Below are 21930 nucleotides of genomic sequence, written 5' to 3' on the forward strand. Positions count from 1 at the left end.
CAACAACCTCTCACTCGATGTGAATTAGACCAGGGAACTGATTGTAGACGTCAGGTGAGGGAAACCAGAGGTCCATGAGCCAGTAATCATCAGAGGATCAGAGGTGGAGAGGGTCAGTAACTGTAAATACCTTGGCGTCACTATCTCAGCAGATCTGTGCTGGACCCATCAAATAAATGTAATTGCAAAGAAAGTACGACAGTGCCTCTACTTCCTCAGGAGTCTGTGGAGATTCGGCACGTCATCAAAAACCTTGGCAAATTTCTATAGATGTTTGGTGGAAAATATGCTGAAGGGTTGCATTGCAGCCTAGAATGGGAACGCTAATGCCTTTGAGCGGAAAATCCTACAAAAGGTACCAAGTACATCACGGGTAAAACCTTCTCAACCATTGAGCACATGTACATGAAACGTTGCCGTAGAAAAGCAGCATCTATCATCAAGGATCCTCACCACCCAGGCCGTGCTCTTTTCTCACTGCTGCCATCAGGTAGAAGGTACAGGAGCCTCAAGACTCACACCACCAGGTTCAAGAACAGTTACTACCCCTCAACCATCAGGATCCTGAACTCATTTAAGCACTCTTTTATCTTGTTATTTCATGCTGTTATTTCTTGCTATTTATTTATTATCTGCATTTGCACAGTTCGTTTACAGTTTACAGTTCCTGATGTTGACAGTTTACAGATCCTGTTTACAGTTATTGCCAATAGATTTGCTAAGTATGCCACAGGAAAGGAATCTCAGAGTTGTATGTGGTGATGTGTATGTACTCCGATAATAAATTTTACTTTAAACTTTGGAATGATCTCCTGCAAGGGGAGCAATCAAGAATGTAAATTTAGGACAACAAAAATCTGTTAAACCATGCTCAGCAAAATAAAACATGTCTTTTGGGCTTGCGATAAGCAGAACTCTTCACCCTCTGTACTCGCTACACACTAAGTTTGGATGGGGATCGGGAACAAAAAATCATGCAGCCCCTCCACTGTTTGTATCAAGGCCTGGTGTGGAGGCTCCAACGCGGGCAACAGAAAGAGGCTGCAAAGGGTTATAGACTCATCCAGCACAAACTTCCCCACCGTCTAGGATATCTTCAGAGGACGGTTCCTCAGGAAGGCGGCATCCATCACAAAGGACACCCACCGTCCGGGACATGCCCTTTTCTCAATATTACCATCAGGAAGAGGTTCAGAAGCCTGAAGACGCACGTGCAACATTTTAGGAACAGCTTCTTCCTCTCCACCTTCAGATTTCTGAATGGACAATGAGCCCATGAAAACGACCTCACTTTTCGCACTACTCATGTATGATAACGTTTATCGATGAAAATAAAAAATTCTGATTCTGATTTTATTCTGGAAGTGACATAGAGCTGACACAAACACTGAGCAGTGTTAAAAAAAAATGAAGCATCTGTCAAAGGACCTTCAACCTGAACCATCAACCCTGTTTCTCCTCCCACAGATGCAGCCTGATCCGCTGAGTAGTTTCAGCATTTTTAGCTCTGTTTACTTTATTCTGAGCTCACTATAAATGTTGCCTCTCCCCAGGAAAGCGTGCTCTTTGAGCTACTATACACACTCTGTGGCCACGTTACTATGGTACCCCCTGTACTTAATATAATTGGCCACTGAGTGTATGTTCATGGTTTTCTGCTGCTGTAGCCCATCCGCTTTGAGGTTTGATGTGTTGTGCATTCAGGGGTACTCTACTGTGCATCACTGTTATAATGCGTGGCTATTTGCCATCACCTTCCTGTCAGCTGAGTGTATCTATGCATACACCTGCCATCTCTACTACCAAGAACGGCAACGATTTCAACCACATGGGGGCACAAGCTCCCCCTCCAAGTCACACACCATCCTGACAGAGAATTACACTCAGTGGCCACTTTATTAGGTACACCTGCTCGTTAATGCAAACATCTAATCAGCCAATCATGTGGCAGCAACTCAATGCATACAAGCACGCAGACATGGTCAAGAGGTTCGGTTGCTGCTCAGACCAAACATCAGTACAGGAAAGAAGTATGATCTAAGTGACATTGACTGGAATGATTGTTGGTGCCAGACGGGGTGGTTTGAGTATCTCAGAAAATGCCGATCTTCTGGGATTATCACACATGACAGACTATAGAATTTACAGAGAACAGGTGAAAAAAATTCAGTGAGTAGCAGTTCTGTAGGCGAAAGCACCTTGTAAATGAGAGAGGTTAGAGGGAAAAAGGTAGACTGGTTGAAGCTGACACGAAGGCGAAAGTAACTCAAATAACCAAGCATTACAGTAGTGCCCTGCAGAAGAGCATCTCTGAATGCACAACACGTCAAACCTTGAGGTGGATGGGCTACAGCAGCAGGAAACCATGAACATACACTCAGAAGTCACTTTATTAGGCACATGAGGTGCCTGATAAAGTGGCCACTGGATGTATATTAATGCTTGATAAATATTTCATTGATTATGAAGCATTTGGGACATCCTGAGATGCTTTTCTTGTAGAATCTGACCTTGATGATCAATAGGGTGCTTATTATTGCAAAACTGCGACAAAGAACAGCACTCTATTTCTCACCACTTCTCAGTACTGATCACACCAGCCTCGTTGGCTAGGGGAAGCCATTAAACAGTTCTGTTTATCACTATGATTATCTATGTTTTCAATTTCCAGTCCTGGCAAGGGCATAAAAGGAACAATGCATATTCCCAAAGGAAAGTGGGAGAAGTGAGCTGTGAATCATAGAAATCAAGTCCCTCACTTTATAAAAAGATATTGGAATGAAGTTGTCTGGTGCTGTGGAGCAGAGATTTTTTTTTAGAAATATAGAAACTAATTTATTTTTGATACTTTGAATGTTCCACTATGACAGAAATTGAAGTTTATGATAAAAGCTGACACAGAGGATGGGTAAAATCTAGTTATATTTGAATCTGAGCTGATTGTCCTTACACTCCAGAGCAATACCCAATATGATGTTTATAATGGGCTTCTTTAGGGAGTATTGATGCCTCTTGCATTAAGTGCACAACTTTAAAAATCTTACTGTGTCCATAATGAAGTGCAAGGGACTGCAAAAGAGAGGGTGGGGTAGGTGGAGAGAGGGAGGGAAAGGAAAAGAAATGGAAGAAAAAAGGGAAGTAATAAGGGAAAATGAAAGAGAATGAGACAGAGAGAGAAAGACCCGTTTTCTCAATGAAATTCAAAGGATCATAGTTGCAAAATGGGCCTTTTTTTATTCAGGTGGATGTGAATATGATGTCATTAATGATAAGGAAGTGCAGCATTGACTGGATGAGTCATTCAAAGACCTGGCCTAATGACCCTGGCTTGAACTCAGAATCTCACTCTGGAGACTACTAATAAATTCAGTCAGTCAAATAGGTTGGAGGGTTAATTGGCCACTGTAAGCTTCCTGAGTGTGTAAATGTGTGGTAGAATTCAGAGGAGAGGAACAGTTGATGGCACTGTGGGGTGAACAAAACAGATTAGGGTAGAATCAGAGTGTTTAATGGCCAATGCTGGCCAACTGACCTGTTTCCATGGTATCCAAAGAATAGCCACTCACCCCACTCTGGTAAAAGGAGAATGTCATGGACATCTATTCCACATCTTATCCAAAGAAGTTTTTAGAATACTGACATTTCAAGAAAGGTAATTAAGTAGTCACTAGAGCCTTACCATCTAAAAACTGTGTTCATTCTAACAGTACGAGCAATGGAACCATTTGTTCCCACCCAGCATAACAACGTAGTCATTACTGATCACTGGAAGTGCAATTTTAAACTCACAATGAAGCAACGTTAAGCAACATACACAAAATGCTGGAGGAGCTCAACAGGTCAAGTAGCATCTATGGAGGGAAATAAACAGTTGGCGTTTTGGGCCGAGAGTCCTTATCAGGACTCATTAAAATGGTAATAACAGTAGGAACAGGAAAGGGTAAATCCTGACATATTGACAATAAGGTCAAGTGGTAAGAAAGTGTGTAAAACACTCAGGTTAAAAGAGGAATTGCAGTTTCTATTTTTTGAATAAGGAATTCTGGTTATCACTTACTATAGAGTCTGTATGGTAATCACCTTGTAATTGTAGAGGCCGGGGGAGATTCCAAACCCAAGTGTTCTCCTCTATCCAATAATGCATAAAAGGGACAAGAAAGCAAAGGTATCTGGGCGAGGGTTTTGCTGACATTTCCAACAAACTATGAGAGGGCGCGAGGTTGTCTGCGTCATGTAGATAGGGGAAGAGTGCAGCACGAGGCATGGAAGTCTAAGGGCAAGGACACAGCAACGTCCACAGAAAGCTGCCGAACAGGTTGAGCCAGAACCGAGCGGCTGCCCCATCCCTCATGTGCCTATCGGGACTTGCTGTTTGTTCTGGGTTCAGGCCAACAGGACACATGGTTTGTTCTAGGCCGTGAAAATGCTCCATTTTACTGTCGTTCCGCCCAAGTCCACCCCCAAGTGGTTCCTCTGGCATTAAAGTCAAACTTGGCCTGAACCCAGAAGGCAGAGCAAATCCTGAGGGGCACATGAGAGACGGGGCTGCCACTCCGTCCCAGCTCAGACTGTTCAGCAGCTTTCTCTGGACTTTGCTATGCCCCTGCACTCAGACTTCCGTGCCTCATGCCATGCTCTCTCCCTATCTGCCCGACCCGGGTAACCTCACGTCCTGTGATCCGTTGTGCTTCCCGCTGGCTTCTCGGTGTATGGAATGCCGCCCTGATTACAGCTTCACGCAGTAGCACAAGCAAGAGACGTAAAGAGTCGATCCTATCTGAGTAAGACAGACAAAAATGCTGAAGGAACTCAGCAGGTCAGGCAGCATCTATGGAGAGGAATAAAAAGTCAATGTCAGGTCAGGAGATGAAGGGTCACAGTCCAAAGCACCGGCTCTTTATTCCTTTCCACAGACGCTACCTGACCTACCGAATTCCTCCAGCATTTTGTGTGTGTTGCTGTGGATTTCCAACATCTGCAGAATCTCATGTGTTTTTGATCCTATCTGAGCCCAAGGACTTAACCTACAACCCACCCAACCCGTATCATCATCAGGTTTGGGTCAATGTGGCGGGGAGAGCATTCTGACTGGCTTCAGCACTGTCTGGCAGGGGAGGTGGGGGGGGGGGGGAGCTACTGCACAACATCGAAATAAGTTGCAGAAAATTGTAAAATTTGTCAGCTCCATCATGGGTACCAGCCTCCATAGTATCCAAGACATCATTAAAGATCCCCACCATCCAGGACATGCCCTTTTCACACTGTTAGCATCGGCAACAAAGTACAGAAGCCTGAAGGCACACAATCAGCGATTCAGGAACAGCTTCCTCCCCTCTGTCATCCGATTTCTGAATGGACATTGAACCCATGAACACTACCTCACTACAGTTTTATTTCTGCTTTTTAGCACTACTTGTTTTAACTTAACTATTTAATAGACATACATAGTCTTAGCGTAACTCCGATTTTTTCTCTATATTTATTTGTCACGTATTTCTTGTACTGCTACCACTAAGTTACAAATTTCACGAGATATACCATTGACATTAAATCTGATTACACTATAATGGGTCTTCCCAGTTGTTCCTCTTATTTAAAAGCAGCCACTCTCACTGTTCAATAATAATGAGGGAAGAAAAGGCAGTGGAGTCTGAACAATTTTTCCATTTGAAAACCACACTTTGATCCTTGACAGATTTAACACTGAGCAATAACATATTCCTTCAGCAAGGATCAAAGTGGTACTAGCCAGCACCCAAAAATAAACCATTTACTTCCTTCCCAAAACTGAACAGGAAAAGACAATCAATTGTGGAATGACGGCTGTCATAAATAATATTAAAAATTAACTGCAAACCTCAGGAAAATTAGTAGCAAATTAATTAGTTTTTAAGCACTAAATAGTAATAGAGTACAAATATCTTTGAAGAAATAAAAAAAATCCTTTGATTTTAAAACATCTGATGATGTAATTTATATTTTTCACCAGCAATTAAATTAATTCATGGCCTTTATCATTTTCCACGTAGTCTCCAGCAGTTCCATAACCCTCAGATCGTTGCCTTCCTCCAATATCCAGAATCTTGGCACCGGAATGCATGACAAAATTTGCGGGCTGCCCCCAGCACATCCTCAGGTGTGTTGGGTGGTTAACGCAAATGACAAATACAGTGCCGTGCAAAAGACTATAACTCTATGAAGTCAAGAGTTCACCAAAGCAACACCTCCCCGGCTTGCGCCAGGCTCCTGTAGTGAATTGCTGAGGTATTATTTAGCAAAGTTAGTGTTCATCTTATAAAACTGGGTTACTTTGCACCACGGTATGTGATTAATGTGTTAAGCAAGGCAATGTGTTAAATTGCATTTGCACTACTTGCCCCTGTTAAGGATAATTATCTGACAACATTTATTTAATAGCACTGAATTTTCCTAGTACAAACAAAATTTTAAAAAGGTACAAAAGTCTTCAAAATTGTCTTCTGCTTCTTTAACTACAAAAGGTCAAGTCCTACACATTGGGTACAAATAAAAAGCCAAGAACAAAAGGTAAATTACGATATGGAATAAAATCAAAGCTAGACTGCCAATAGAGGACCAAGACTCAGAGCAAGATGTGGATGATGTGAAGCAGTGGGAGCAGTTAGCTGGATTCCCATCAGAGCCTGCGAAGCTATGTCACTAATCCCAGATGATTTCTCTGCACTGCAAGATTAAAGAATTTGTCTTCCATAGCTTCCTGACGTCACTGGCACTTAATGTTTAAACCTCTCCCGGGAAGGACATGTCAATGTTTAAAGGGAAGAGGTTCAACTCTCATGAAAAACAATAAAGAAGATCGAAACTCTATCAGGCTGAACTGAAGGCGGTATTAAGTGGTCAGTGAGAACTAAGCCCATTATTTTCCTACCTTGGTGCACGCAGGAGCCAATTTTAAACTGCTCTCTCGAATAGGTCACCCACCTGAAGGGAGATAGGATCTTTTCATTTTTAATGCAGTCTAGTGGCCTCAGTGACCGAACTAAAATCGACGCAAGCAAACAAGTGGGAACTCGTAGTCAGTCTCTGACTGGGCCAGATGGAGCGACGTGAGTCATAGCGAGAAGTTTCACATCCTCATAAGAGATAGAAATAGGCACAGGGCTTTCACAGGGAAACTTGGATGATATTTGGAGCGAGATCTTCTGTGGGTCCTCGGTCTCCATTTGCAAATTTGGAGCAAGTACTACTGCAACCGTAGCCTCTGTCACCATTCACCAGGAACCTGAGGAGATTTGGGATGTCACCAAAGACTCTTACAAATATCTACAGATCTACGGTAGAGACCGTCCTATAGATCTACAGTAGAGCCTGGTATGGAGGCTCCAATGTTAAGGATTGCATGATGCTGCAGAGTGTTGTAGACTTCCAGCTCCATCTTGGGCACAAGCCTCCCCACCATCAAGAACGTTTTCAACAGACAATGCCTCAAGAAGGTGGCATCTATCACAAAGGACTCACACCATCCAGGACATGTCCTCTTCTCGTTACTACCATCGGGGAAAGGGTACAGGTGCCTAAAGACATAAACTCAATGCTTCCTCTCCACCATTAGGTTTTTGAATGATCCATGAACCCATGAGTATTGCCACTTAATTCCATTTTTTGTACTATTTATTTGTAATTTATAGTAATTCTATGTCTTTGTAGTGTACTCCTGTCGCAAAGCAACAAATTTCACATGCTGTAAGACAGTGATAATAAATTCTGATTCTGACAGGAAATCAGGGATAAAATTCAGGGTCTAATAAAGTGACCACTGAGTGTATGTTCATGGTCTTCAGCTGCTGTAGCCCGTCCACTTCAAAGTTCGATGTGTTTGTGCATTCAGAGATGTTCTTCTGCCACCACTGTGGTAACACGTAGTTAATTGAGTTACTGTCACCTTCCTGTCAGCTTGAATCAGTCTGGCCATTCTCCTCTGACCTCTCTCATTAACAAAACATTTTCACCCTCAGAACCGCCATTCACTGGATTTTTTCTCCCATCATTCTCTGTAAACTCTAGAGACTGTTGTGTGTGAGGTGATCAGCAGTTTCTGACATATTCAAACCCCCCTGCCTGGCACCAACGATCATTCCATGGTCAAAGTCACTTAGATCACACTTCTTCCCCATTCTGATGTTTGCATTAAATGAACAATAACTGAACCTCTTGACCATGTCTGCATGCTTTTATCCATTGTGTAGATATTTGCATTAATGAGCAGATGTATGGGTGTACCTAATAAAGTGGCCACTAAGTGTAATGCCATTAACTAAATTTAAAAAATGAAATGGCTGATTACAGGAGTATTTTACTCTTTGTAAAGCATGCTTCTGAATCACTTGGAAACTTTTATTTATTTGATTGCAAGAATTAACCCTGCGCCCACCATAATTACAATGAAGCCTCCCTGCTTCACACAGGCTATCTGGGTCTTTCCAATGGCTGATACGTTTTACAACAAAGAGTTAGCAGGTTAAGTGGCCCAAGTGTGGATGAGTGGTAGGATATGAAGGGAGTTGACGAGATTAAAAACGAGACCCGCACAGGATTAGTGTGAGCAAATATTTGATGGTCAGCAGAGGTCCGGTGAGCTACAAGGCACGTTTCCATCTGCAGCACTCCAAGAGCTGAACGCCACAGCTGTACGTAACATGCAGCCCACAGGACCCTGCTGTTTGCTTATTTTGCAAAGGTCTTGAAAGGAAAACTGAGCCAGTCTTTCAATTCCCTACGGCACTGGGATTCATGAAGCTGGAGGACGTTGTGGAATTTCAACGAGGAGGCGACAATGCAGTGAGTTCCGCAGGCATTGTCCTTAACTGACCGCCTTCCAAAATGAACAAAGTGAAGCACACAAAGTGCTGGGGGAGCTCGGCGGTGCAGGCAGCATCTATGGTGGGGAATAAATAGTCAACATTTTGGGCCCAGACCATCCCCCCCCCCCCCAGCATTTTGTATGTGGGTGTGTAAGTTGCTCAAGATTTCCAGCACCTGCAGAATCTCATGTGAACCCGTACAATGTGTCAGCTTATAGTGAATGGCCAAGCCTCCTTTATTCCTTTTTTTTTTCCATTTTGTCAGTCATCTCCATTTAACTCAAATTGATTGTGTTCCCACGGGCATCATTGCTTGGGATGACTCAGTGGGCAGGTCAGCCCATTCCCCCGTGTCAAATCATTATTCTGCATTGTTGCTGTTTTACATTGTTCTGCCTCAATGCACCGTGTAATGATCTGATGTGTACAAACAGTATGCAAGACAAGCTTTTCAATGTTCCTGTACTGTATCTGGAGATTTGTTTCAGAACGTCACCAAATTTTCTAACAAGTTTCTACAGACGTACCATGGAGGGCATTCTAACGGGTTGCATCACTGTCTGGTATTGGAGGGGCCACTGCACAGGATCAGAAAAAAACCTGCATAAAGTTCAAACTCAGCCAACTCCACGAGGAAATCTGCAGATGCTGGAAATTCAAGCAACACACACAAAATGCTGGTGGAACACAGCAGGCCAGGCAGCATGTATAGGAAGAAGTACAGTTGATGTTTCGGTCCTGGCGAAGGGTCCCGGCCCAGAAGGTCGACTGTACTTCTTCCTATAAATGCTGCCTGGCCTGCTGTGTTCCACCAGCATTTTGTGTGTGTTCCATTATGGGCACTAGCCTCCCCAGCATCGAAGTCATCTTCAAAAGGTGATCTCTCAAAAAGACTCCATCCACCATTAAGGACCCCACCCAGGACATACCATTTTCTCATTGCTACCATTGGGAAGGATGTATAGGATGTATAAGACACACAGTTTCAGGAACAGCTTCTTTCCCCTCAGCCATCAGATTTCTGAACAGACCTATGAATAATTTATATATACAGTGCATTTCAAATAACTGGGATACATTTTGGCCCAATTAATCAGCTGCCCCCAAATTTGCTGGAGTTTCATGGAAATAGTTAAGAAGGTATAAAAACAGACAAACTACCGTAACTTCTACCATCTCCACTGGGATCCCACCAACAAGCACATCTTTCCCTCCCCCCACTCTCTGTTTTCACGTGGATCGCTCCCAATGCAACTCTCTTGAACACTCGTCCCTCCCCATTGGTCTCCCTCCTGGCACTTATCCTTGTAAGCGGAACAAGTGCTACACCCCCTCCTTCGATACCAATCAGGACCCCAAACAGTCCTTTCAGGTGAGATGTCACTTCACCTGTGAGTCTGTTGGGGTCATCTGCTGTATCCTGTGCTCCCAATGTGGCATCCTGTATATCGGTGAGATCTGACGTAGATCGAGACTGCTTCGCCGAGCACCTCCACTCTGTCTGTCACAAAAAGCAGGATCTCCTAGTGGCCATCCATTTTAATTCTACTTCCCATTCCCACTCTGACATGTCAATCAATAGTCTCCTCTACAGCTGTATGAGGATACACTCAGCTTGGAGGAGCCACACCTCATATTCCATCTGGGTAGCCTCCAACCTGATGGCATGAACATCGGTTTCTCTAACTTCCGGTAATTGCCCCTCTCCCCTTCATGTTTCGCATCCCGTTGTCCCTCTCTCGCCTTATCTCCCTAGCTGCCTGTCAAGTTCTTCTGGTGCTCCTATCTCTTCCCTTTCTTCCATGGCCTTCTGTCCTCTCTTCTATCACACTGCCCATTCTCCAGGGCTCTATCTTTTTCACCAATCAACTTTCCAGCTCTTTACTACCCCCACCCCAACCTGCCACCTTGTACTTCTTCCCCTCTCCCCTCCTGCTTCTTACTCAGACTTCTCCACTTCCTTTCCAGCCCCGATGAAGGATCTTGGCCTGAAACATCGACTATTTACTCTTTCCCATTAATGCCTGGCCTGCTGAGTTCCTCCAGCAATTTGCGTGCGTTGCTTTAGATTTCCGGCAACTGCAGATTTTCTGGAGTTTATCAGACTACCATTTAAATGAGTAACAAATTATGTATTTAAATGAAATACAGAATAAATTAAAACACTACCAATAACATTACAGTATTATAAAACTGTGTATTAGTTCCTAAGAGTTATCAACAGAGGTTTTTGAGTGGACTCCCATTGTCTGAGAAGCCTTTGCCCCATTTGCAAGTTTTTATACCTTACCTGGACAAATGGACCCTTTTCTCGGTGAACTGGCCTTTTCCATGAACGGGATCTTCATGGGGTTCATTCTTAACCACTTCCACACCTTCCCCCTTGTCGCTCTGTTCGTGGCTGTGCTTGCTGATGGTGTACAGCTGTCCTATCCTGTACTGTGATCAGAAAAGAAAAACAACAGAATTAGCTTCAAACAATCCGATCCTTTCCCGATTTGGAGGGCCAGAAGCATATTCACCCCATTCATAGCACAGTGCAGGCCCATAAGCCCATGATGTGGTACCAAGCTAGACTCAGTAGCCACTTCATTAGGTACACCTGTACACCTGCTCGTTAATGCAAATATCTAATCAGCCAATCGTGTGGCAGCAACTCAGTGACCACTTAATTAGAGACACCTGTACACCTACTCATTTATGCAAATATCTAATCAGCCAATCGTGTGGCAGCAACTCAGTGACCACTTAATTAGAGACACCTGTACACCTACTCATTTATGCAAATATCTAATCAGCCAATCATGTGGCAGCAACTCAAATCATAAAGGCACACTGACATGGTCAAGAGGTTCAGTTGTTATTCAGACCAAATACCAGAATGGGGAGGAAATGTGACCTAACTGACTTTGACCATGGAATGATTGTTGGTGCCAGATGGGGTGGTTTGAGTATCTCAGAAGCTGCTGATCTCCTGGGAATTTCATGCACGACAGTCTCTAGAGTTTATAGAGAATCTTGCAAAAGCAAAAATCATCCAGTGAGAGGCAGGTCTGAGGGTGAAAACACCTTGTTAAAGAGGGAAGGTCAGAGGATAGAATGGCCAAACTGGTTCAAACTGACAGGAAGGTGACAGTAACTCAATTAACCACACATTACAACAGTGGTGTGCAGAAGAGCATCTCTGAACACACAACACATTGAACCTTGAACTGGATGAGCTACAGCAGCAAAAGACCATGAGCATAGACTCAGTGGCCACTTTATTAAGCACAGGAGGTAATTAACTTACCCCACAATCAGTCTAACCACCTAACTTAAAACTTTCCAATTTTCAATCCAGTGAAAGGATGTGGTTAAACTTTTATTAACCAGAATCCAAGATGGCGTCGGAAAGTGGTGACTCTTTGCAAGCAGCTCTGAAAGGAATCATCAGATATTCCTGTTTAGGACTACTACAGCTGAAATCCACAGTCACAGCCAAGGGTTCATCGTTTTTAAAGAGAAAACAGACAACACTTTTCTAAAGGTTTGCAACAGCAAAGGGTCAGATGACTGGCATCACTGTAAGGTTCTGCAGTCCTGTTACATAAGGCAATCATCCTGCAAATGTTAAAGAATTTAAAGATTGGAAGGATCATTGGTGCTCTGGGAGTTCAATGTCGTGAGAATGACACAAAAATATATATTGCTCTTGATTTTCACAGTGACAGGATACCCCAATGTGTGCTCCTACCAACAGAGTTCTTCCAAGGTGAAGGTGCATTTGTAGTAACTGCAGTAGCCGGTTGGCAAGAAGCAAGTTCAAAGTTCAAAGTAAATTTATTATTAAAGTATGTATATGTATACTACCTTGAGATTCATTTTATTGCAGGCATTCACAAAACAAAGAAATACAACAGAATCGATGTGAAGCTACACACAAAGACTGACAAAAAGCCAATGCAAGTTTCTGTAAATTGCTTCAGCAAAAATGCTGTAGTGGATAATTTAATTCAAAGGTCATTAATAGTGACAACTTCTAGTACCATGGAAAGCTTATGAATCAGCAAAAAGTAAAATATCTATAACTCTATAATTAAAGGTCAAGAGAGTGTGCAAGTGGAAGAGGGAGAGATAGATAGAGATAGAAAGATAGAGAGAGCGAGACAAAGACAGGGAGGCAAGAAAGAAAGAGAGGTGGAGACAGAGGCAAGAAAAAGAGAAAGGTGAGAGAGAGAGAGAGAGAGAGAGAGAGAGAGAAATGAAGGAATAAGCGACAACAAAAGAGCAAATAAACCCGGATTTCTGTTGATTCCTTCACAAATTCAGGACATGTGAAATGTACTGCAGACAATGAAGTGTTCTTGTTGATCCATGGCTGTTTAAAGTGCTCGAAGTTTTTGAAGTACAAGTGACCAATGGACACAAATACAATCACTAGGGAATAGGAGAGTCCTTGGGTAAAAAGGGATGAACTAAGTAAAGTACCTCAGTGGTGGAATTGGATGGCTTGTGTTCCTTCATCTTCTGGGAGATATATTTGGCCTCAAAGTAAATGTCATCACTTTATTCCCCCAACCCTTCCTGTGGTTCCCACTCCAGCCACTTGAGCAAATATACGCCCAGGGTAATCTTCCAGTACAGGAAGAGCGCTGAGCTGCCAGCAGTGATTGATCATTTATGATTGGTGTCAGATGACACCAAGGCTCTGCTATTCTTTTGCATGGTCTTTAATACAGAGGGATTATGAATGAAGAGCATCTCAGCTCTAGGTCTCTACTTGACAGAGTTCAGAAGAGTGAGGAGGGGGGGATCTCATTAAAAGCCACTGAATACTGAAAGGCCTGGAAAGAGTGAACATGCTTCCATTAATAGGAGAGTCTAGGATCCAAGGACACAGCCTCAGAATAAAGCGATGTTGTTTTATAATTGAGTTGGGGAGGATTTTCTTCAGCCAGAGGGTGGCAAATCTGTGGAGATCATTGGCACAGGGGAGCTGTGGAGGTTAGGCCACTGGGTATATTTAAGGCAGAGATCGATAGGTTCTTGATCGGTAAGAGTGTTTGTGGTTATGGGAAAAAGGTGTTGAAGAAAAAAATGTCAGCCATGATTAAATGATTGTTCATCAGGAGCGCTGTATACCCAGGGCCCTCAGTATTATTAAGGATCCCATCCATCCAGCATCCTCTTTGACTTTCTACCATCAGGCAGAAGACTACAATCGATAAAGCAAAAACAGCCAAGATGAGAAACAGTTTCTTCCCCTAGCCCATTAGGCTTCTGAACTCCCGGCTGCATTGTGTTCAAAGTGCCACTGGTTTATCTGTTCCGTACCTTACAAAATTTAATATTAACGCACTTTGGTTCGTTATTTATGTGTGATTCATCTGTAGATTTCATCCTTACCTTCATAAATTATTGTGTATTATCTGTACTACTGAGCTTTACACCCTGGTTCCGAGAAACTTGTCTTATACGATTATATATGTTATATACATGCATATAGTTATGTGACAATAATCTTGACTTGACTTGAAATGGTGGAGGAAACTCAATGGGCCAAATGGCCTCATTCTGTTCCTATATATCATGGTTTTATGGTCTTAAATACCACAACTTCATAAAACAGGATAGCAAACCCTGGAGATCATTGAAAAGGATGATAACCTGATCATTATCACCTTGTGGGAGTTTACTAGGTGCAAATTAGTTGCCACAGTAACCGTGACAACCTTTCTGAGTGGCTGTAGAGTACACTGGGTTGTGAAAGGCAAGTCTTTACAGCAGGTAGTTACCCTTTCGACTGAATTTAACACGGCAATTGGAATTGTTCCTTCTCTCTCCATGTTGTGCTCAGTCTTTGTGAGTCTCGGGGAGCAGCCTGTACTTCCAGCAGTGTGTTTCAAAGCAGAGCTCTGAGCAGTATTCTGTAATTCCACCCCATCAATATTCCACACACACCACCTATCTTCACAACCAGGGTCTAATTCCCCTTGCCCTGCTGCGTGAGGTTTAACAGATGAGCTCTCTCCTCATTGGACTCCTAAAATAGCTGGAGCCAGGCAGCCACGTCACGCTGATGTCAAAGAGGTAGCTAAAAATAGCTACCTGCTTTGTTGCAGCTAATGATTTGGTTGCAAATGAGAAAACTGCTCAACCTTCACTGCTGTTCAAGCAAATTCTTCAGGGGAAAAAGTGCACAGATCACCAATAAATCTTTCTGTGTGAGGGAAGAAAGGATCAATTTCTTCGCCATTTGCTTAGCTGTCACGTTTGAAAGGGCAGCAGCATGTCACAGACAGCGCAATGGCAGCTTATAGGTTCTCCAAATTGCCAAGCATACAAATAGTGATTGTACAGTGAATCTTAAAATCGTAGAACACCGCACTAGGTTCTTCACTATAATATCATGACACAATAACCTCATGCCCAAGCTCAACATGAGACTGGTACCTCTGTGGTAAATTCTGCTCTACAGCTCTTAGAGCCATGGTCTCACAGCCCCAGAAACCTGGATTCAATCCTGATGTCCGGTGCTTTCCATGTGGAGTTTGCATGTTCTCCCTGCGATCGTACAGATTTCTCCCAGTTTTATCCCACCTCCCAAAGACATGCAAGTTGGCTACTGTAAATTGCACTTAGTGTGTGGGTGAGGGGTAAAACCTGGAGTTATGGAGAATGTGGAGCAGAATTAAACCTGGTATTAATGCAGGGTTAGTATAGGTAGGCGTTCGATGGTTCATGGTTGGCCCAGACTTAGTAGGCTGGAGGGTCTGTTACTATTCTGAGAATTTCCACGACTCTGATCTGCCAAGCTTTGAATAATTTTGCCAAAGGATGTAAGGATACAAGGAACAGAAGCAAGTGTAAATCATAAGGTCACTTTCTCTCAAGCCCAATATATGAAGGTTGGGCACCAAGCAGCCCGGTACATCAGGAAACCAATGGCAAAAGAGTGGGGACGGGGTTTTTGGAAGCAGGAGATCTGGCAGTAAGAGCACAGGGTTGCACACAGCCAACAGCTAGATGCTGTTTTGTAACTACCTTCAAATTCCTAGCTTGTCCTCAATGTACTTACGTTTTAAAATCATCTGTATGGGCACCGTGCAAAACAATGATAGGAGCTATGGTCAGGAAAGCACACCAGTGCCTCTATTCCCTCAGAAGGCTAAGCAAATTTGGCATGTCCTTGTGAATCTGCACCTGTTTCTATACTTGCACTGTTCTACCTGAATGATTCACAGCGTGGCATAGCAACCGCATTAGGGACATTTAAGAGACTCATGGATGAATAAAATGCAGGGTTAACTGGGAATGAAGCATTAGATTGATTTTGGAGTAGGTTAAAAGATAGGCACAATATCGTGGGCCGAAGGGACTGTGTTGCACTGTAATGTTCACACCTAGGAACTTGAAGGTCGTTACAAGACAGCTTCTTGCAGTTGGCTGTGTGCAGCCCTGTGCTCTTACCACCAGATCTCCTATAATGTTGTATTATTTAAACAATTCTTTGCTCCAATTCAAATTAAGGAAGTGTCCAAAGATCCTTTTTAAAATAAACAAAATTATTTTTAAGGTCAGTTTTATTTTTCACATGTAAAACGAAAGTTTGGAACATACAGTGAAATGTGACGTTTCGGGTCAAGGAAAAGGCACAGTCTGAGGACTCTGCTGGGTGGGGGCAGCTAACAAATGTCACCACACTTCCAGCTCCAACATATAATTTACTCACCGTAATTCATGCAGTACTGTGCAAAAGTCTGAGGCACATTCTGTGTATATAGTCAGGGTACCAAAGACTTTTGCACAGTACTCCAGTAATTTTATGTATTGCCCTGTACTGCTGCCACAGAAAGAAAACAAATTTCATGACGTATGTGAGTGATGATAAACCTGATTCTGATAACGGTTTCCATTGTGGACTGAGAGTGGGAAGGGGGCAGGGAGAGGGGAATCATGGTTGGGAAAAGGAGAAGGGAGAGGGGAGGGAGTGGGAAGCACCTGAGAGACATTCTGTAATGATCAATAAACCAATTGTTTGGAATCAAATGAGCTTGCCTGGTGTCTTAGGGCTGGGTGTGTCATCACCCTTCTCCTTCTCTGCCATTTGTCCCATGCCCCTCCCACGGCGTTCCACCTCGCCATTCCCAGCGTCCTTTGCTCCTATCAGATTTCCAAATTCGCTCTCTGTTACATATTGACTAATACAGTACTGTGCAAAAGTCTTGGGCACCCTAGCTAAATATATGTGCCTAACACATCTACACAGAACTGTATGTCTTTTGAATATGGAGGAAACCAGAACACCCGGAGAAAACCCATGTGGTCACGGGGAAAACAGGCAAACTCCTTACAGACAGCGGCAGGAATTGAACCTTGATTGTAATCACTGGCACCAAATGCTTGGCTCTTCAAATAGCAAGCATTCAAGGAGCTTATTATTAAACTATCTTACATGTTTCAACATGTGATTGTCATATATGTGCATTCACGCTGCTAAAAATTCTCCACAGAATAAATTTCCATCCTTAAAATAATCCATTTTGCGCGGAAAAGCAAACGTTATTCTAAAAGTCACAGTTTTATTTTTGTATGGTTCCAATATTCTCTTTGTTTATTCTTCTGAAATGCACCGGTGGGCAGCACTCACACTTACACGTTGAAAGGCTATGAGTTCAAATGCCATTCGAGGGTCCTGAGGGAGGTCTGATACTGATGGAGGAGTGCACTGGAGGATGGGCTGCCGACTTCACCTCTCAGCTGAATATATTAGATCTCCACAAAGTAGGGCAGAGACATATCACTACTACACACACAAGATGCTGGTGGAACGCAGCAGGCCAGGCAGCATCTATGGGAAGAAGCGCTGTCGACGTTTCGGGCCGAGACCCTTTGTCAGGACTAGACGAAGGGTCCCGGCCCGAAACGTCGACAGCGCTTCTCCTTATAAATGCTGCCTGGCCTGCTGCGTTCCACCAGCATTTTGTGTGTGTTGCTTGAATTTCCAGCATCTACAGATTTCCTCGTGTTTGCCTTTCAATATCACTATTAATTTGCCTTCAGTTATGACTCCATTAGATTGAAAGAAAATTATTTTGTCATTATCGCTGTGTTACCAGTGGGATGCTTGTATACATCAAGTAACTGCTGTACACTTTGGACCTAATGAAGAGGGCATTCAGTGTGCGTTTGTGATCTTCTGCTACTGTAGCCCATCCACTTCAAGGTTCAACGTGTTGCGTGTTCGGAGATAATCTTCTGTGCGCCACTATTGTAATGCATAGTTATTTGAGTTACTGTTGTTTTCCTGTCAGCTTAAGGCCATTCTCCTCTGACCTCTCTCATTAACAAGGTATTTTTGCCCACAGAACTGTTTCTCACTGGATGTTTTGTTGTTTTTCACACCATTTTCTGTAAACTTTATTGTGTATGAAAATCCCAGGAGATCAGCAGTTTCTGAGATACTCAAACCAACCCATCTGGCACCATCAATCAGTCCTGATCACTTTAGATCACATCTCTTCCCCATTCTGATGTTTGGTTTGAACAACAACTGAACCTCTTGACCACATCTGCATGTTCTTGTGCAGTGAGTTGCTGCCACATGATTGGCTGATTGGATATTTGCATTAATGAGTGTTAGAAATGCTCAGTAGGTCAGGTAGCACCTGCAGCAGGAGAAACAGTTAACAAAATACTCTTAACTCAAAATGTTAGTTGCAAACACAAGAGATGTTGCTGATGCTGGAAATCCACACACAAAATGTTGGAGAAACTCAGCAGGTCAGGCAGCATCTATGGAGGAGAATAAAACAGTTGATGTTTCAGGGGAATTCCTTCCATAGATTCTTCCTGATCTGCTGTATTCCTCCAGCAATTTTTGTGCGATGCCCAGGTACTGGTTGTGCTGGAGTTTGCATGTTTTTCCTCTGACTGTATGGATTTCCTCCAGGGGCTCTAGTGTCCTCCCACTTTGGAAGCAGCTTGAGCAGCCTGCTATCACTCCCAAAATGTGCAATCAAGTGTCCTGATGTCAGCAGAGTGGCTTTCTAAAGTGGATAAAACAACCTCCTGCCAGATTGAGTTATTGCCTTGACTAAGATGGTCCACTGACAATCACAGCGTGGAGCTGCCTGATCCAATTTACATCGAATCAGACAAAAGTATGAATAATGTAAGTGGTTAAGTTGTCAGCATGTGCCTGACACTGTGAATAGTGGATGGAAGTGTCCAACCAAACTTTAGATTACAGTAGTGCAGTGGTTAGCGTAATACTTTACGGCACCAGCGATCGCAATGGGGGCGACATGGTAGTGTAGTGGTTAACACAACGCTCTACAGTACCAGCGAGCGGGGTTCAATTCTCACCGTTGTCTGTAAGGAGTTTGTACATTCTTCTTGTGAATGCATGGGCTTCTTCCAGATGCTCTAGTTTCCTCCCACAGACCTAACAGTTGGTAGGTTAATTGGTCGTTGTAATTGTCCTCTGATTAGGCTAGGGTTAAATAAGTCAGTTGCTGGGCGGCGTAACTTGAAGGGCCAGAATGGCCTGTTCTGCACTGTATCTCAATAAATAAATGAATAAAAGATTGTGGGAACGAATTTAACAGTGGTGCAAAAAGTATTGCGATACTTGCTCTCATAGTGGAGCTAATCTTACGTACGTATCTACGACCATACTCAAACAGTCACTTGTACATTGTGTTTTATAGTAATACATAGTACATATAATCTAAATGTAAAATATATCATTGATACTTATTTATTTTTATTTTTTATTTAGTGCTACAGCATGGAATAGGCACTTTTCCGGTCGTTCGACCTGCACTGACGCCGGCAACCCTCAATTTAGCCCTAGCCCAATCACGGGACAATTTACTATGACCCCAAAACCTACTCACCAGCACACCTTTGGACTGTGGGAGCAGACCACAGCACCGGGAGGAAATCCAGGCATTCCCCAGGGAGGACGTACAAGTTCCTTAGAGAGGATGTCAGGGCTGAACTCTGAATTCCGCCACACCGAGCTGCAATAGCATCGCGCTAACTGCTACACTACCGTGGTGTCCGACGGTGTACTGCATCCAGAGCAACCATGATTTTGCTCTGTTTTACATTCATGTACTGAAGAATGACAATAGACAGTTGTGAATCTTGAGGAGGGCGGGTTAGAGTTTAGGGAATGCCCTGTAAGATGGCCTTATGAGACCTCACACCCACCCGGCTGCACAATACCCTCGCATTCAGCTCCTGTTCAATTTCTTGGTCTTTCTCCTTTCGCTATTCGGCAATGAAAAGTTCTAGTAAAACATAATTTAACAGATGACCGGTCATTGCTTTTATTGCAATGGATATCATAATACTACCTTACTTACACAACAATGACTTCCTTTGGAAGTTTTTAATTATTATGTAAGGTGTTTAGTGATTCTCCGGAGAGGCATAATGATATGAGCACAACAGAACAGAATAAGCATTGTGACAATGTTATAATCATTAATCAAGTTTGATGACCATGCAGCAACAAGGAAACAGCATTAATATTAGGCACTTTGAACAGAGACGAGAGGAATTTCTTTAGCCAGAGGGTGGAGAATCTGGAATTCACTGCCACAGACGGCTGCGGAGGCCAAGTCTTTGGCCATATTTGAAATGGAGGATGATAGGTTCTTGACTAGTAAGGGTGTCAAAAGTTATGGTGAGAAGGCAAGGGAATAAGGTTGAGAGGGACAATAAATAAGCTATGATGGGATGGCAGCGCAGACTCAATGGACAGAATGGCCTAATTTGCTCCTATGTCCTATGACGTTATGGTTATAATTTTAGTGCAATTATTGTCCAATCACTGCAGTTTTTTTTTAAAGAAGAGAAATCACCCTGTTTTTATTGGGAGAAGATAATGTGGCTTCTGTTCCTTCCACTGGTTTCTGGCTAAGTTGACTATACTAGCTGGACAATCCACTGCTAGTTGCGAATCTTATAACTTGTGGATCCGTTACCCTAAGGAAAGCTGGCACTTACATAACCACACTCACATCTGCAAATGACCTGAGCAAAACATTTCCTTCCCATTGGCCTCAACCAGGAGAGGCATCTTATTACCAATATTGGACAAGCTTATGCCAGTTGCTAAGCTTGGCAAGACCTTCCTTCAACCTCCCTTGATCTAATGTATGCATAATTACATTGCAGTTTTATAGTTCACATTTGGAATATGAATGTACGACAACAAGCGTAACAGTTAGTGTGACAGCTGTAAGACTGGGGTTCAACTCCCACCACTGTTCTTGCAGTGAATGCATGGAAGCTATAGTTTCCTCTCATATAAAGGTGTACAATTTAAGATTAGTAAATTGTAGGCATGCTACGTTGGCACTGGGAGTGCCGTGATACTCGCAAGCTTCCCCCAGTCCATCCTCAATGCAAACAACGCATTTCGCTGTATGTTTTGATGTACATGTGACAAGCCAATCCCCTGCATTAAAAAAGTCCCATTAGGTTCTTGTGCCTTTTGCTGTGGGATTGTTACACATTACAATTCAAGGTTTGATGAAGGAAGGCATCAGAGCCAAATTGGGCACCGCAAGATTGCACACAAGAGATTAATGACCAAGTTAATGGTATTCAGTCAGGTGTGTTGGACAGAGAGAACTCTCGCATCGGGAAATCTTTCACCACCTAGCAACAATCAGCAGGAAGCACATGGATACAATCCTTTAATTCAAGGGTTTATATTTAGCTCCCCTAACCACTATCTTCCCTGAAAAATGATTGCTAGCAAAAGATGACTTCAAGATTGTGAGGCATACTTATTGAATGGTATGTGATTCAAATTTATTTTTTATAAAACATCGAACAATCTCACGACAGAAGATACAAGGTTCTGAAGGAACTTTAATGAAATATTTCTGACAACGAGTCCTGATGATGGCTCACAGCCCCGAAATGTCGACTGTTCATTCCTCTCTATAGATGCTGCCTGACCTGCTGATCTCCTCCATTTCTTTGTGCGTGTTCTTCAAGATTTCCAACACCTGTGGAACCCCTTCGTGCTAATGAGATATTTCTTCTGCTTCGGGGCATGTAGAAGTTCACAGCACAATACCAA

The 21930-nt window shown here is 43.1% G+C and overlaps 1 protein-coding gene across 1 annotated transcript in view; it reads right to left on the minus strand.

The window, feature by feature from the left end:
* LOC140735348 (cytoplasmic phosphatidylinositol transfer protein 1-like) overlaps positions 1-21930 on the minus strand; it is a 234274-nt gene that overhangs the window by 101732 nt on the left and 110612 nt on the right. Inside the window, exon 3 of the mRNA XM_073060293.1 lies at positions 11131-11279. Within this exon, the coding sequence (XP_072916394.1) occupies positions 11131-11279 (149 nt within the window). The remainder of the gene's footprint in view (positions 1-11130; positions 11280-21930) is intronic.

This window comes from Hemitrygon akajei, chromosome 11 (genome assembly GCF_048418815.1).
Source record: "Hemitrygon akajei chromosome 11, sHemAka1.3, whole genome shotgun sequence".
Taxonomy (NCBI): Eukaryota; Metazoa; Chordata; class Chondrichthyes; order Myliobatiformes; family Dasyatidae; genus Hemitrygon; species Hemitrygon akajei.